Genomic DNA, 16,484 nt, shown 5'->3' with positions numbered 1-16,484 from the left:
AAGTATCAAGTTCTACCTATCCCCTTCTGAGACTTAATTCTAATTGCATTTAGACTACACTAATTAATCTTAAATAGCAACAAAAAAGTGATTCTTAGAAGCAAAACCAGAGTGGAAACAAGCAATTTCATTAACAGAACATAATCCTGTAGAAATGGTTAATGCTTCTGAATTGCTGTACCACCAGTATGGTGAAACTTGCACAGGCAGGAATAGTTGAAGCAACACTGTTGAAAATAAGAGGAAAACCCACCAGTCATAGCTGTCATTACAGCTGTTGTAGTTGTGTGATCACAGCTCATAGGTTTTTGTTTAATGTAATCCAAACAGTGTTAGCAATAGATGTCTTGGTCTGTGCCAATAACTTCTCATTCTGTGGCACTTCATTTGGCTTTCCAGCTCTTCAAGGCACCTACTGAAACGTTTTGGAGTGTCATTTGAGAGTGTTAATATGTGTTATGTAAAAGAAGCAGGGGAAAGTAAAAAAAAAAAAAAAAACTTGCAGCTTTCCCCTGGGCTTTTGTAAACCAGAGCTTAAATCAATGAACTAATTTAATACTTCAATCCCATGGGTCCTTGCAGCAGAACGAATTGTTCAGTTCGAAAGTATAGGCTCTTTTTTAAGGAATTTTGAGGTTTTCAAATGGATTTTGAGATTCTGTACAAAAATGCTCTTGACTTTTCAGCCATTTCAATAGATTACTCTTCCCAGGACCTGGGAGACTCATGAATATTCTAAGCAGCAACAAATACATCAAATCTAGTACACTTCCTGCACTTCAGTGAATGCAACTTGTAAGCATTCACAGATGCTGTTCCTTAACAAGGCTTTTGTAAGGCTTTACTGCTGTCAAAAACACATCAGATATGATACTGTTAGCTGCCAAAACAATGTATTAAAAAGTATCCTTCCAACTTCAGCAAACTTATTTGTAACCTCTCATTAATTTCTTTTGGATTAGAATTCTTATGTGAAGTTTATTCTGACATGATTTGAAGTTTTACCAGCTTTTTGCCTTCACAAGAAACAGACTTCATTGAATATGTGCTCAATAAAAGTAAAACTCCTTTCCTTCCAGACTACATTCTGGATGGTTTATTTTAATATTTTGTTTAAAAAAATTGAAGAATTAAATCTTGTGAAAGCCATGAGCATGCCTAAATCTTTTGTATAGAAATATTAATTAAAAACTTCTCTATGTTACACATTTTTTTTTCCTTTTAAAAGCCTACCAGCTTCCCGGTTAATAATGAACCAGCTTTGATACAGTGACAGATTGCCAATGTTAAATGCATCTTTCAGCTTCTACATATGCTAAAAGCAGTGGAATTCAGCTACCAAGTAATCCTGGTGGTGTCCCATAGTTTGTACAGAGACTGGATGCTTATTGCTACCCATGAAGTCAAGAAAGGTACTCCAGAATACAAGTACTTCTTGCATACCTGCTTCTGGGGGGAAAAGTCTTCTCTAACCAAGTTCAAATTCAGCTGTTACAGATTTAAGGGCAAGGCTGTGGGGTAGTGCAGAGTGACATGTTGTCTTTAGAAAACTGTCCTGTTTTGTTGATTCTTTGAATGCTCCTCCTTCCCTCCTGAAGACAATATAAAGCACTGTGAAAAGTGTCCTTAAGAATTGGGCCTTTGTTATTCATGTAAACACACTTTTTGTGGTCTTACTGAGTGGATCTCTTAATTTGACCAATGGTGTGCAGTCCTGGGATTGACTGAGGATGGTATTTTTTAAAGGCGTGGGTACCATGGCTAGTTTTTTTCAGTGTTCCTCCTTTCCAGGCTATGTATCAGAAACCACTGTCTTGGAGCTTCTGAGTGCTTACTTTGCTTCCACAGGGATGGACTAAAATATTAAATTTCTCTGATGGGGACAGAGTTGTGGGATGTGTGGATCACAACCAATGCCTGCTAGAACAATTTGTATTAATTAAACTCTTATTAATAGCAATTACTTGATTCTATTCATGGCAAACAACTATTCAAACCATGCAATCGGTTATTCCCAAATGTGCTTTCCCATAATTGGCTTGTAACAACATCTGGGAGACACCCACAGAAGTGGCACAGTGTACTGAGGCACTAACAGATTCTATCTGGGCATTCAAAAAAATTCTCTCATGGTGTTCTCTTCCATCAGGGGTGTGTGTGTGTGTATCTTGTACTCCCTGCCTGCCTATGGCAACTGCTGTTTTCTTGAACGCAGTCTTTTCAATTTTTTTTTTTTTTTTTGACAAGCTGTTGATCGTGGTAGTGTGTGGCAGTGGCCTCAAATGGAGTGAAGAGTTGGTGTTCTGAGTTTCTTGATTTTTCCTGGATTCCACAGAACGACCAGTCTTGAGCTTATCACTTTTTGGGAGGCTTCCATGCTCTGTCAGCACCTACTTCTCCATTTCTCCAGCTTGCTGTCTACTGGTGGCTAGGTCCTCAACTATACACAAATTCACAGTCTGCAGAGTTCATTCATGCAAACTTGCACTGAAGGGATTTTTGACAGGTGTTTGCTTGTTTCCTAAATAACAAAAAACATTCCGGAAACTGAAAAGACAGCTTGTGTTTGAAGACCATACAATGTCTTACAACCACTAACAGTTCCTAATTGTAAAACTATGCTGCCTGGCCAGAAACCCTGACAGCACTGGAATTTAAGGGCCCTGAGCACTTTTCAGACGGATTGTGGTTGTTGAAGCATGCTCCTTTTATCTGGGCAAAGCTAAGAGACTGTTTGCTGTGCACAAATGTAACTCTTCCAGTTTGAAAAGGAATTGTATTTTAAAATATAGCAGATACTTAAAGTGAAGAATCAATCTGGGGATCTCTTTACAGGAGAGTGTGAAGTTAGCTCGTTAACTCTGTACAAAAACAGTGTACCAAAAGCACTCCCCTATTCTGTTCTCTGAGGTCAGCTGGTAAGCTTCCTGAGAAATCACCCTACAGGCTACTGAGCTTTTAATCCCCTTGTGTTATGAGTTTCTGGAAAGTAACTTTCCAGTATTCAGAACAAATGTACTTCTTTCATTTTTAAAGCATTTGTACATAACATGCTCTGGGAACTTGTGGTTGGAGTCAAATAGTACAGGTGAGTATCTGACAAGTGGTCACTAACACAGTCTTGTGATGGTTGGTTTTCTAAGAAGTAAGAGCCATGCAGTCATATGCCTATTTGAGTGTAATTGCTCCAGGCACTGGTGAAGGTTATCTGCTAAACTGGAGCTGTGTGATTGTTGCCTGGTTCTCTAGTCGTGCTATGAAAGTTGAAGGTGTGAAGATTGGTAGAAGTAATAATTCACCATTTAAAAAAAATCTCTTAAGTTGCAGCTGTTGTCATTTCAGTCTCCAAATAAGTCAGGAAGAAACACTTAAAGCAAACGCCAAACAAAGGTTTGAGAGGCTGCTGCTCTGCCTGCTGTTACTGAAAAAAGCTCTGATATTACATAAAGTAGTTTAGAGGTAAAGTTGAGTGTTAAATACAAATATTAGCATTAAAGCACCTGTAATGAAAGATGCTCTACTTGAAATTAATTATATGTAAGTAGAATGCACTATGCGTTTGCTGAGCAGTAAATCTCTACAGTTCACCCGAGTGGTAAACTGGTAGAGAGATTGAAGAAATGTAAGTAGGCACAATATACTTTGTTTATATGATTACAATAAATAAAAAAAATCCCCTTACTCTCTTTTCAGAAACTTTTTCACTAAAAGGACAAAGGAACTCAAACCTGCTGTCCAAAGTGCTCCTGGTTGGAAGTTGTTTGGAAAAGTCCCACCCAGGGAAAACATTCCAAAAGATTCCAAAATTATTCAGCAGGTGAGTAAACATCACACAACTCTAGGTAGGAAAACTGTAAAAATAACACACAGGTACTGCATTTCTCTGCTGTTATATCAACATTGGTGTTATATGACCACAGCGTGCTCTGAGAATGCTCTTTTGGGACTTTTTAAGGTATAGTAGTTACTAAGGAATTTGAGTTTTATGATTATCTTGTACATTCTTCAGTATGTCTCAGTACTAATTAAAAGTACTTAGGTGCTTTATGTTCAGAAAGCATTTAAGCTGTTTTTGTCAAGATATTAGAACTTAAAAAATTTTATGGGAAATTAATGCCTTATTTAACATGATATGCTGCCTTCTTACTCTTTTTTTCCATTATCATCCTTGCCTGGAAGACTTCCTACGGAGGTAACTTGTGACAAATTGCTTAAGAATTCTGAAACATGTCATCTTCTTTAAATTAAAGTTTAAATCTCACTCAAGATACTTTGTAGCAAAATAATACTAGAAATTAACCTTAATTTTGAGCTACTGGAATTCTTCACAAAGGTACCTTTGATTTCCTTCCTCTGTCACAAAAGTTGTGCTTCCATAGAATTGTTCCTGTGGAATCTGTCTTTGATAAGATAATACTAAAATGTCAGTCCTCAAAGGTGAGCAACTGGTAATGCATCATTAATGTAAAGTTAGCATGCAAATCTGAAGCTGAAAGATTTGTTGACAAGAAATATGAATGTCCCCTGTGTTGGTTAAAACAGTAACTTGAATCTCTTGGGGCTGCTTCTCTGTCTCCTTTCTTAAATTCTAAATAAGGTGATGTGTTCGGCAGGTGCAAATGGCTGCGAATGAAACAGTGTTCAGTTATCTCCTAGAAAGAGCTGTGTGGCAAAAAGGGCCTTTTGGGAGCAACTGAAGTGAAAAACGAGAGGATCTTCTTGAAGGACTTTAATCCAGTGGGACTTGTGACACAATAAAATATTGCAAGAAAATGATGAGATTACAGAAAGTGCAGTCTTGTGGGATGAAACTATGTGACTTTTAAAGGTCCTTCCAACCCAAATTATTCTATGTTTTGTACAGTGAAGTAAACTGAAAGCTTTTTCTATGTTTTCAAATACAATTTTCTTATTTAAGTAGTTTTCCTCTCTGAGTGGGAGAGGGCAAGCATTCTTGGTTTGCTTGCAGGGGCATGCTGTTGGCCTCGTGCTGTGAAAATACTGTGGTAAAATCCAGATGTCTCTTCCATCCTGAGAAATGGAGAACCTGCACAATGTCCTCTACTTACTGTTTTCTAGTAATGGAGGTATTTGTTTTGGAGACCATGTTATAATAGAATGGTTTGGGTAGGAAGGGAGTCCTACTCTCCCTGCTATGGGCAGACACCTTGCAATAGACCAGGTTGCTCAAAGCCCTGTCAAACCTGACTTTTAATACTTTCAGGGATGGGGTATCCACAATTTTCCTGGGCAACCTGTTGAAGATGATGATCTGAAGAAGCAGTCCTATTTTCTTATCCTGTTGTTTCTCAGTGATTGTGTGTTTATTTTAAACTGTAGTGTTCCCATTTTTTAACTCCTCCAAACTATCAGAAAAGCAAATGTATTGCAACAATGTCTTGTATTTGACCACGATTGAGCTGCTCCTAATCATGTAGTTTGTGCTATAATGTTTTCCAGATTGGAGTCACTGTTGGATTTACATAATCTTGAGTAAAGTATCAGTAATAGCTAATAGTTTTACCTTTCTGTTTCTAAAGCATGCATGGTCTTTAGATAAAGCCTCATGAGCTAAGAGATACAGTCACCAAAGGGGGAACCAGCTTGTGCTCTGCACACAGAGCTCCTTACCTAAGGAAATTTGATCTAAAATTGAGAAATGACCCTAATGTCTCCATAATTAGCATATGTCAGATGTTTTGCACATGTGTTTAAAATTTACGATATAGCTCCTTGTGCATATGCCTTTGAAGAAAAGCTGATGGTTTATTTTCTCGAAAAATGTTCTAATTTGCTAAGCTGGTGATGGGTTAGAATGAATATAGGCACATTTAGTTATTGAAGATCAGTGGGGAATAGCATCTTCACTTCAAATGGCTGACTGTAGTCCCTGGATTAATTCCTCACTAGGCAGGAAACGTGAGTGAAAACTTCAAGAAGTTGACAGAAATATGATTAAGGTTTAATGTGTTCACATGCAATTCTGTGAACCTGTGAGGTTACTACATGGAATGTCTCTCCAAACTTCCACTTTGACTTTCTAAATCAGATTGGAGGGATAAAATATGATTGGAGTAGCCCACATTTTTCTCCGATTTTTTTTAGCTCTTTGTGGTCAGAACCATGATTACTTCTTGATAGCCAGCTTTTGTCAAATGAACCTTAGGTGTAACACTACAAGAAGGTAGGAAATCTGCCTGTGAGGGAGTTTATGGTATAAGCCACAAATCTTGCCATTCCTGAACATTATTTTTCATGGTTGGACACGATCCTTTCACTTTACTGATGTCAGTGGCCAGCTTTGGGAGGGTGCAAATAAACCCTTGATTAAGGAAACTCAGTAAATGAGTCAGCATCCTGCATGCAAAATATGAGATCTTAAGATGCCCTGTTGCAAGAAAAATTAGCTCACAACAGGAAAAACTTTGCAATTAACAGGAGGAGGAAGTCTTTAGGATAAAGAAAAGACATCAAAGTTTTATGGCAATATCATGAAGCATGAAGTACTTTCCTATTAGTAAAACTGAGAAAAATTGCATCATGGTAGATTTATAGCCAAAAGATTGGTAGGGCTTATGTGCCCCTTTTTGATCCTGGCTGAAGGAAGCCTCCTGTGTTCTTTTTGTTATGGTAAGGATGATGTGGTAAATTGCTGATTACATTTAAATGAATGCTTGTGGCTCCCAGTCATTGTCTGTCAACTAGACACTGCTATACGTGCCTCTCCAGAGAAGTCAGGTAGCGCTTGTAATATCTTGAATAACCTCCAAGAAAATCTGGAATCTTAATTGGGGATATTGTTTCAGACATTTTTTAGATGCTGATGCCAGCCAGCTGTGCCTTCAGAGACCACCTAATGAATAATATTGTAAATAATTTCTTTGCAAGCCTCTTAGCCAGTGTAGAAGCTGGTGAAGGGTTTGCCTGCACAGTCCCTGCAGCTGCGCCGCCTTGGGCGAGATGCGCTCGCTCAAACTGGGTCAGAGGTTGAAAGTTCTTGGCAGCTGCATCTCCCCACTTGCAGCTGCTGGCACGCTCATCTCTCCTTGGATTTAGAGCTGCCCAAGCAGGATGTGATTGAGGCCAACTCTTTTGCTGGACATCTCTTTCCTCTGGGCTTCTTTCCTTCACTGTTTTTTTGAAAAAGGAAAACAGCTCCCCAGGACTGCAAATGTCAAATGCATTTGATGGTTTTAGGAAGTGTGCCTTTTTTCATGAACTGCAGCTAATAAAACTAGCTATTATAAGGAGCATGTTGTCATTAATGATCAGTTTGGTAAATTCTTTTCAGCCTGTATGGAAATCTGCTTTAAATTAGACTGTTGTAATACTTTAATGCAGAAGCATTTAAGCAGAAGCAGAGACAGACTTGTGGGTTGATATATAACATTTTGGAATGTATTGACTAAAGTCCAAGTTCTCTTTAAAAATGCAGACTCAATTTCACTTTTTGTGCTTATGGTTAAAGAAAAGAGCTTGTAGTCTACAATAAAATATTTTCTGACTATCAAGTCATTAAGTTATTTTATTAACATAGGCTTGCATACTTTTTATTAATGTATTTAAAGGAGTATGGTTTTTCCTAATATGCCTGAATTAAACTCAAAATATGCAATTACACATTGCAAAAAAACCCCAAGCAAAATATGCACCAAATTCACTTTATCAGCAGCTTTAATAATGCTTCTCTCAGTGGCAGCCTTAAATGAAGTGGAAAACAGAGCTTCTTTTCTACTTAAATCTGCCACACCATTTAAAAGCTTGCAGCGATTTTAGAAACGACTGCTTATTCAGAATTGAAGCCATCTTTTCCAATAGCTGTCACCTTGTGTACAAAATGGAAGATTTTATTAGTCCATTAAATACTAGCTTTGATTGGGTCATTGTTGTACATCTAATCTCTGAAAATATGTTGAGCTCTGAAATCTTTTCAAAAAAGAAATATTGGAGGGCTAAAAAGCGTTTAAGTGTCTTCACTTGAATATTATTCCACTGTTGTTATCTCCAGTCTGAGATCTAATGGAGAAATTGCAGTCATTGATTCGGCTGAATTCCCCTGGTCTCCCAGGGACAAGGGTTTTCAGAGGCCTCTCTTCAGAGGAGCAGATGTGTGTTGAATCAGTTTTCATATGACTCAAACCTTTTGGCTTGCAATATTAACTCTTCCCTCCAATCTTGGTTGTTAGAGTTTAAAAGGGCACAAAGCTCTTTATGCTTATAAAATGTGTATGTGTTTGTAAACAAACCCAAGGACTGACTATCTCAGAGCAGTTGTCGAATGCTTTTTTACAGGAGTGGTTCTTAAGCAGATGGTTATTTAGAGGTCACGTTGGCTCACCTTGCACTACTAATGGAGGAAGAGGAAAGGCAAGACTTCTGCCTGTTTGCCAGATACAGGGCAGAAATACATTGGCAACAAACTGCCTTGAAACAAGGACAGATAATAAATGGGGATATTGGATCTTGCAAGGAACCTGTAACACCTGAATAATAATTTGCCCTGCCAGAAGCAGTGAGAAGGCTGGGATGATTTTCTTTGTAGATGCTGTAGCAGTTCAGATTCTTGAGCAATATCCCACATTCAATTATCACAAGTAGTCAGTAGAATATTAATTCTAGAAGTAAACCATGGTAAACCCAGTTTTTTAGATTTCTTCTTTTAGAGTTCCTTGTCAGTGAAGTGGTCGTGAAACTGGTAGGACCTCAGAGTGACAGATGCTTTGTTTTGTTTTGCGTAAAGGCCATAAAATACAGTTCAGCCCCTAAGTGTGAGGATGAGGTCCCAAGTTGCTTTGACAGTGGAAACTTGTTGACGAGAACTTCTTATGATGTCAGTGCCATGTTGGTGGCAAAAATGCGTCTTCAGGGCAGAACCTTACAGGGCGGATGGGATCAGTGTTTTAAAATAAAGTGGAAGTAATGAGTCTGCTGATATAAATTCTTCTGATTGCTGTTTTTTTTAAAAGACGAAGTCTTTAAGGACAACTACAAAGAGTATTGAAGCAACTGTTCCTAAGGCTTGATAAAGAAACCTTAGGCATACATAGGTAGGTATTTTCGTTTCTATTCCTGAAAGTTGCTGGATTTGGAAGAAACAAATATATAAATTGAGGTAATAAAAATTACAGAACTTATTGTACTGTGATTTGGTGGGATGTGATACTCTATTTTTTGGTCATCTGGGTTCTGTCTTTGTGGGGTCCCTCTCCTAGTGGGCCTATGAATTTCTTTAGCCAAGCGTGATACGTAGGATTTTTTATTCTCTCAGAGAACTGAGCATTTGCAGGTTAAGCAGACATGCTGCTGAGCTTGAGGTGCTGAGAAAGCAAAATCATCATCTAGGCAGGCTGTATCAAATTCCAAAAGGATAGGTTCAGGTAGTAAATCTGCTGGCTTTCATGGATGTTTATTTAAAGTGTGAAATTGTGGGGGGTTTTTTTGTGTTGGTTTGTTTTAATATAAATCTTATCCTTCCAAGGCTGGCATGGTACTTCAAAACTGAAAAAGAAAAATAGTATGGCAAGTGAGAAGAAAACCTTTAGAATGTTTTCTATTATTCTGAACACTGCAGATAGGTTCTGTTGAATTTGTGATAAAAACCTTATTTTCCTCCTTCCAGGCACTGTAATTCAAGGCTTAAAAGCAGTGAACTTTGTTTCTCATCTCCCCTACACCCCCTCTTTTAGCTTGGCTTATCTTTCCATTATAAATCCAGCTTTGACTTTTGCTTGGAAATGTGTGGAGCCGTGGTTGTTCAGGGTCTCCTGTAGCTGGGCTTGCTTTTATAACTGATTGCCTTGCTGCAGAGTGGTGCTTAGAATCTTATTTAAAATGGAAGTGACTGTTGCTCAAAGCATTACAGATACATCTCTGTTCTCACCAGCAAGGCTGAAGTATAGCCCACTTCTGAACTTTCAGTTTAGAAACACCAATGGTAACATGGCAGAGGACAATGTTATGTTTTTCCTTTCTAACAGAATGTACCCTCCAAGGCTGTGGTTAAGTCAATCTAATGTCTGTGAGTGGTGTGTGTTAGGAAGATAAAGGGTGTATCAGGGACTGCCTTTGTCATGTACCTGAGAAGGAACATGGAAAAAAAATCTCCCTTTGGGCAAGGAGGCTGATTACTGAAAATATAAAACATCAATTAAACCAGAAAAACAATTCAGTCGATGTCTGTACACCTCTTGCACAAGTGGGAAGTCTTTGTGTATGTGTCTATTTTGAGAGTTGGAAAAGGAGGAAGACTCAGCCATGTTCTTTTAAACATAGAAGATAAATACTCTACATGTGAATTTAAATTTTGGCTTGCATGTAACTATTTTGTAATGATCTTTTCCTTCATTTATTCACTAAGGCTTTGCTTCTGTTTTTCTTATTAGGATGACAGTTCTGGCAGTCTTGCGTCAATATCTGCTCTCAGTCTATTAAACACAGGGGTATGAAATTTAATATATACTTTTTTTAGTTGCATTTGATGCCATGCATGGGACTGTGTAGCACTCATTAAAATGGTACAAACATCACATTTTCACAGTAGCATGACTATTTTATGGCACTAACCATCAACTCATTAAAAACCATTAGTAAAATAAACAAGTTTCACGTGTGAATCTCACTAACAATTTGAAGTGATAAATTATTATTGTTTATTGTTTATATTGCATGTTCTTGAAAAGCAAGAAATAGGTAATCATAGAGCTTGACAGTAATTTACTTTCTATGTTTGCTGTGCCTCATTGCTTAATGGTAAAAGTTGTTGAAAGGCTTAATTTGTAATATTTTTGGACTCCCTATTAAATTTGAAAATTGATATGCTACAATCTTCTTTCTGTCACTGAGCCACAGAAGGTATTAACAGTAGCACTTGAGAACTCCAGATGCTTTTAATCACTAATTCCAATGTGAAATCGGCCAAGTAAAAAACGGTAGCTATTGAAACTTTTGTCACATTTTACACCATCTATTTGCTGTGACTGGGATCCTTCTGAACTGGAGTGTGCCTGTTACTTTGTAGACTTTTTCTGTAATTCTGCACTCTGTGTTAAACACGAATAGCACAAATTGGCTTTTTAGTTCTGTAGAGCTGTGGAACAGAGCAGTCACATAACTGCTGGTTGATTCTGCTGCCTGTGGTTCACGTTACATGGCCTGGCCCCTCTCAGCATGTCTTTATTGGGTGGCTTCTTGTAAACAAAAGAAGATGAAATTTGATACGACTTATTAAATATTCAACTGAGGAAAAAATACAGCAAACAAAGAATTGAAGGTGGATGGTATTAACTTTGGAAGACTGATCTAAAAACTGAAGTGTCTGTTTGGTTGTCCTTTTGTACTGTGTGAAGATCAGTATTTTCTTCTCCATCAACATATCTGTTCTTTTTATTTCACCTGCAAATTAGGCAAGAATGTACTGTTCTGCCTGTCCTGACAGCATCTGGAATTCTTATTTCTGGGCAAATCTCTACTTTGTGACTCACAGAATTTTTCAGTGACATCTACTCTTGCTATAAACATTTCTTTGTTTATAATCACTTTGTAGCCAGTGCTAGCCCAGCAATTTTAACATTTAACCTGAAGGGAACATGCATGCTGATATAGGATTATTCATTAGCAGAAATTCTTCTGACATGGATTGACTCCTAGGTGATTCTGTTAATGCTTCTGTTCTTGGATGATCAACCCTGATTCAAATGAAGGCATGTAATCTTTCTGATGATATATCTAGTTAGCAATATCATGAGAATAATCGTATAGATGTGTCATAGACCCATCTGCTCCAGTCACATGTGCGTAGAAGGGAGAGAGGTTTAAAACAATTTGCACAATATATGGCAATCCCCATTGTTTCCTCATCAGAGGTCACAGTTGATTGAATAAAATCTGTTTTAGTATCAGACTTAGCATTAGAGAGGAGAAGGCATGTTAGAAGAAACTGTCATACACAGGATGTTTAGTTAGTGTTAGCATGTCTTGACATCTTCTTATAATAGAGGCAATCCTTGATGTAGGGGAAGTTAATTCAGTGTTGCATTCTTTAGTTGCATAAATTCTCTACACATTAGATGCCTTTCTCCTCTAGAATACCTACAGCATAATTGGATGTGTGGTGTCTTGTGTGTATAATTGGTACTGTGAGAATTTCCACAGTTCCTTCTAACCAAAGGCTTTTATCACTTATTCCCATGAGTTCAGCTTTTGTTGTTGGATCATAAATAGATCAGACTTAATTCCAGATTCATGTTGAATTTTATGGTTGGTATTTATTCCTTTACAGCTGTATAGTTTGGGCTCTGCAGATGCAAGTTTGTAAGTAACACTGAATCCCTGTGTTCACACTTAGCTAAATACTTTATCCCCACAAGCAAACCCTACTTCAGGTCTGCTAATGCTTTTGGAATGCTGCAATGCAGCTGGTTTTCCTTTCTGCAAGGTTGTTGGCTTAAGTGTTGGAAGAAGAGGCTATGAGCACTTATGTTATACAGAGCAGTCCTGTGCTGTTCAGAGGTATTGAAAATTACTCTCAATTGTCTGACTGTCCTTTGTGGTGCTACAGCAGAAGGCAGAATGAAACTTCAGATTTGCATGTTTTCCATGTAGATAACAAAAAGGTGCAAGCAATAAAGGCCTCTGTGGGTTTATTTACTTTTATGGTTGTTTTTTTTTTTTTTTAATTTACAACACTGGAGCATTTTTTAGTGGTCTTTGCTGTGGTGGTAGGGGGTGGGGTTTTTGGTTTCTGGTTTTTGGGTGGGGTTTTTTGTTGTTTTGCTTTAAGAAGATACTATTTGAGATATCTTTATCTTCTTAAACTAATGCAGTTTATAAGCAAAAGATGTTTTCCCAGCCCCAGTTACCTGTCTGTAGGTTAATAGGCTTATCTGTATCTCTGCAGGAATAAATACCAGAAATGCAAGTCTCTCCACATATCAAAGCACTCTTAAGTATATTGTCACAGTGTTTTTCAGGAGAAACATGCTTTAAGCTTCTTACCGGGTTAATTATTAGCAGTGGATAACAGGATGCAGTTCCAGACTTAGTAAGAAAATAACGGGTTTTACTTTTTATTAAAGCTGAAATTTGTTTTTCTTTATTTTGGAATTATGAAGTGTTCTGGAATTTTCAATAAATGCCTGATATGTTGCAAATTTTTTTTTTTAAATAACCTTATCTAAACTTGTGAAACCATACACATGACCCTTCCAAAGTTTTTTTTGCATATGCAGGTTTTGCATAGTCTTGAATCTTAGCTGCCAACTGTTCTATCTTCTGGCACATGCCCTGCATGTTAAGCTTTTGACAAGACATTTGACTTTAAATTGCATTTTTACCTTGTTATGGGAGAGTATTAGCTCACATCTTTCAAAGTGAAATTTTATGTCAGCTCAAGCTTTTTAGATTCTGCATCAAGTGCACAGTTAAGACTATTAGATTCTTTACATCTAGTCATACCGAATATTCCAGAAAAAATAGATACTTTATGTGTAGAAGTCTTCTGCACATCTGATGGTTATGGGATCTAATCTTTAAATAAGTTTCCTAGAGCACAGGCTTCTTGAGGAAAAAGCCTCTTTCTTTGGAAGGTTCTGATACTTTGTAATGTATTTCAATTTGGGGAGTGTGCAGCCATGACAGTTTGAACCTGAGTCTATTTTGGTCTCTGCTCTCTTTCTAGTAACTAAGAGTTTTCTTTCTTTGCCCATGTGATCTCATTTTACAAAACCCAACTGTTTGTGATGAGTACTTACTTTCAGAAACACAGTTGGATGATGGGTTCTGCCTTCTGTTTAAATCTCTGTTGAAGAATTTTTAATTTTTGTTTTTTTTCTTTCTCTGTTGCCTTGGAAGTAGTGTATCAGTTCTTAGCACAGGTGATAGCTGGAAGTGCTTGTGTTGCTTGTATCAAAAAAGGTAAGAGTGGCTTAGTTTCTGATGTACCTCTTGCAGTGCTTTTTTTTTTTTTTAACTTGCATACAAGTTAAATATGTAGAGATGTTGCAAAGGTTGCTGATGTTTGAGCTTCTTCATCTCTGGCCACTAAATGAACTTGATGTGGTGACTCTTGTTACAAAGGAGAATATGGAAGTAAATCAGAACATCTTCCAAGAATAGGAGGGATGGCATTGCTACTGTACTGCAGCCTGGATGCTGATCTCTGGGTGTTATCACAGGATACATTCCTAATTTACAAATATACTGGAGTGTCCTGAGGTATACAGCATGACAGGAGTACTGCTGTTGTTTCTGGTTTTAAGTGGAATGAAATAATTTTAGGCTTGAAAATATGTGTATTCATTCATATGGTGAGCATTGCTTTTTTTATTTTTCTTGTGCTTATGTAAGTTCTTAGAACTCTACCAATCCTGTGTCCGGTTATTCAAGATACTCGTTTCAATGTCCTGAATGATGTTGATGCATATTATTCCATTAGCTTGGCAGTAAATTTTTATTTACAGAGGCAAAAAAGGGGATGTGACATTCGAGGTTTTCCTCTGGCTCTGTATAGCTTTTTTCCTAAGGATTATATCATATTTCTGTTCTGTTAAGTTGCTGTTGTGATAAAAGCATTGGAATCCTTTCTTCCTCAGAATCTTGTGTGTATTGAAGGCAGTTCAATATTTCTAAGTGGACTGTGTGTTTTAGCCTTGGAGGAAGGAAATTATATGAAACAGACTTGTAATGATAAATACTGGTATATTGTCACTGACTATAGTGTAGGTGGTTATGGTTAATGTGGGTGTGATGGCGTTGTTGAAGGACTCAGGAATGTGAGGTGTACTGGATCTTAAGGGGGGCTAGAATAAAGAGGAAGGAATGGAAAGAGACACATGTTCCTGATTAGTGGTCTTTGTAGTTATTTTTAGTGGTGGCTTCTTTATTGCCAACTTCACATATTACTTAAATAATACTTGTGCACTAGCTAGGCTGGGTAGATTATGCAGATTTCTTTACTACCTGATCCTGGGATGCTCAGTTGAAGTATTTTACTAGATTAGATATATTGTACTTCTAGCTGAAGTATTGTACTAAATTAGATCAAGGTTGATACAAGAAGCTGCTTTCTCATTCATCTTTACTTAGCAGTCCTAGGGAGCTGCATTGTTGCTATCAGCATTTTCAACTTGTAGTGTTTGCTGCTTGTTCTTTTATTAAGTAATGTTAAGATATTTAATATGAAGTTATTTATGCATTAAGTAATATCATGCTTACTAATTTGGAGTGAGGCTGAAAGTTGAAATTTAATTTGTATCAATAATGTTGTTTAGGAATATGAAGCACGGACAGGAAGAATGTATAAACCCCCACCCCCATCAACAAGACGTAAAAATATTGAGTTTGAACCACTTTCAACTACTGCTTTGATTCTGGAGGATCGACCAGCGTAAGTATGATTCTGCTGTGCAGCTGAAGGACTGAATTTTAGGTACATTTCTCATGAGCTAAAATTCACAAGTCTCATGTGGAAGAATTGTGGGATTATTCTGTCCCACATAATAGCCTAACAAATACTTCAGAAGAGCCTGTAAGTGTATCACAGTCTATATGAAGAATTCTTTCTCACTGTAATGGAGCCACCAGTTTGTTACCTACTGTATCACATAGCTGTCTGTGACCATGCTCTGGGCATCCTCAAAGTCTTCAGGAATTTTCTTGATTCATTTCTTCACTGCTTTCTCAGTATGCACTTCCTTTTCTCTTATCCTCCCATCTGGTGTTTTGGAAACTTGAAAACATATTAGGTAGGTAATACCTAGAAGTGCAGCTGAAAGCAAGGAAACAGCAGATGAAGATGCAACAAAACCCACATTAAGTACAAATAAGAATAGCAATGAAAAATGGGTAATAAATTGGTCAGTATTTTTAGCTATACAGTCTTCAGCAGTTTGCAGGAAAGAGAAAGGACTAAGAACATGAGCTTGAGGAAAACAAATGGAGCAATATTTTCAAACTGTACCATGGAAGAGCTTGTGATGGCCCTGTTGAATATTTGCTGTAATCACTTCCAATTAGGAAATGGAGAATAGAACATACAAGTGTTTCTTTGGATATTGTCTCTCAGTATATAAGCTCATTCTGTGCTAAAACAGAAATAACCTGATTGGAATTATGGATTGCTATGAGTATTTGCTTTCATAAATGCATTCTTTCTTTTACTGTATCGTACAGAGTAAGTTATGCAATAACTGGATTGCTGATGTTTTTCTTTCATAATACTGCAATTCACAAGCTAGGATAAATATTCTTTTACTAAGTGTTTGACATTTGTTTTAAATTGGAGTGCCATCCCAAACATGTAGTGTATTTCCTCAGTCTAACCTTTGAAAGTATATTCCACTCTCAATTTCATTGAAGATTATTAATAAGTGATTTTGTCTCCTTGTATGAGGAAACAAAAAACTTTTTATATATTAAAATGACAAAACTGTTTTCTGTTTATTTTGGACCAAAGTAGACTGGAGAGCTGATAAGAGGCTGAGACCGAA

At 37.3% G+C, this 16,484-nt stretch overlaps 1 protein-coding gene across 2 annotated transcripts in view; it reads left to right on the top strand.

Moving 5' to 3' along the window:
• The window catches only part of TBC1D12 (TBC1 domain family member 12), a 41,364-nt gene that overhangs the window by 12,932 nt on the left and 11,948 nt on the right, over positions 1-16,484 (top strand). For both annotated transcript variants that reach the window (XM_062496208.1, XM_062496207.1), the window contains 3 exons: positions 3,694-3,817; positions 10,383-10,439; positions 15,267-15,382. In XM_062496208.1, the coding sequence (XP_062352192.1) occupies positions 3,694-3,817; positions 10,383-10,439; positions 15,267-15,382 (297 nt within the window). The remainder of the gene's footprint in view (positions 1-3,693; positions 3,818-10,382; positions 10,440-15,266; positions 15,383-16,484) is intronic.

Source organism: Cinclus cinclus, chromosome 7 (genome assembly GCF_963662255.1).
Source record: "Cinclus cinclus chromosome 7, bCinCin1.1, whole genome shotgun sequence".
Taxonomy (NCBI): domain Eukaryota; kingdom Metazoa; phylum Chordata; class Aves; order Passeriformes; family Cinclidae; genus Cinclus; species Cinclus cinclus.
This window is presented reverse-complemented; position numbering and strand designations above follow the sequence as displayed.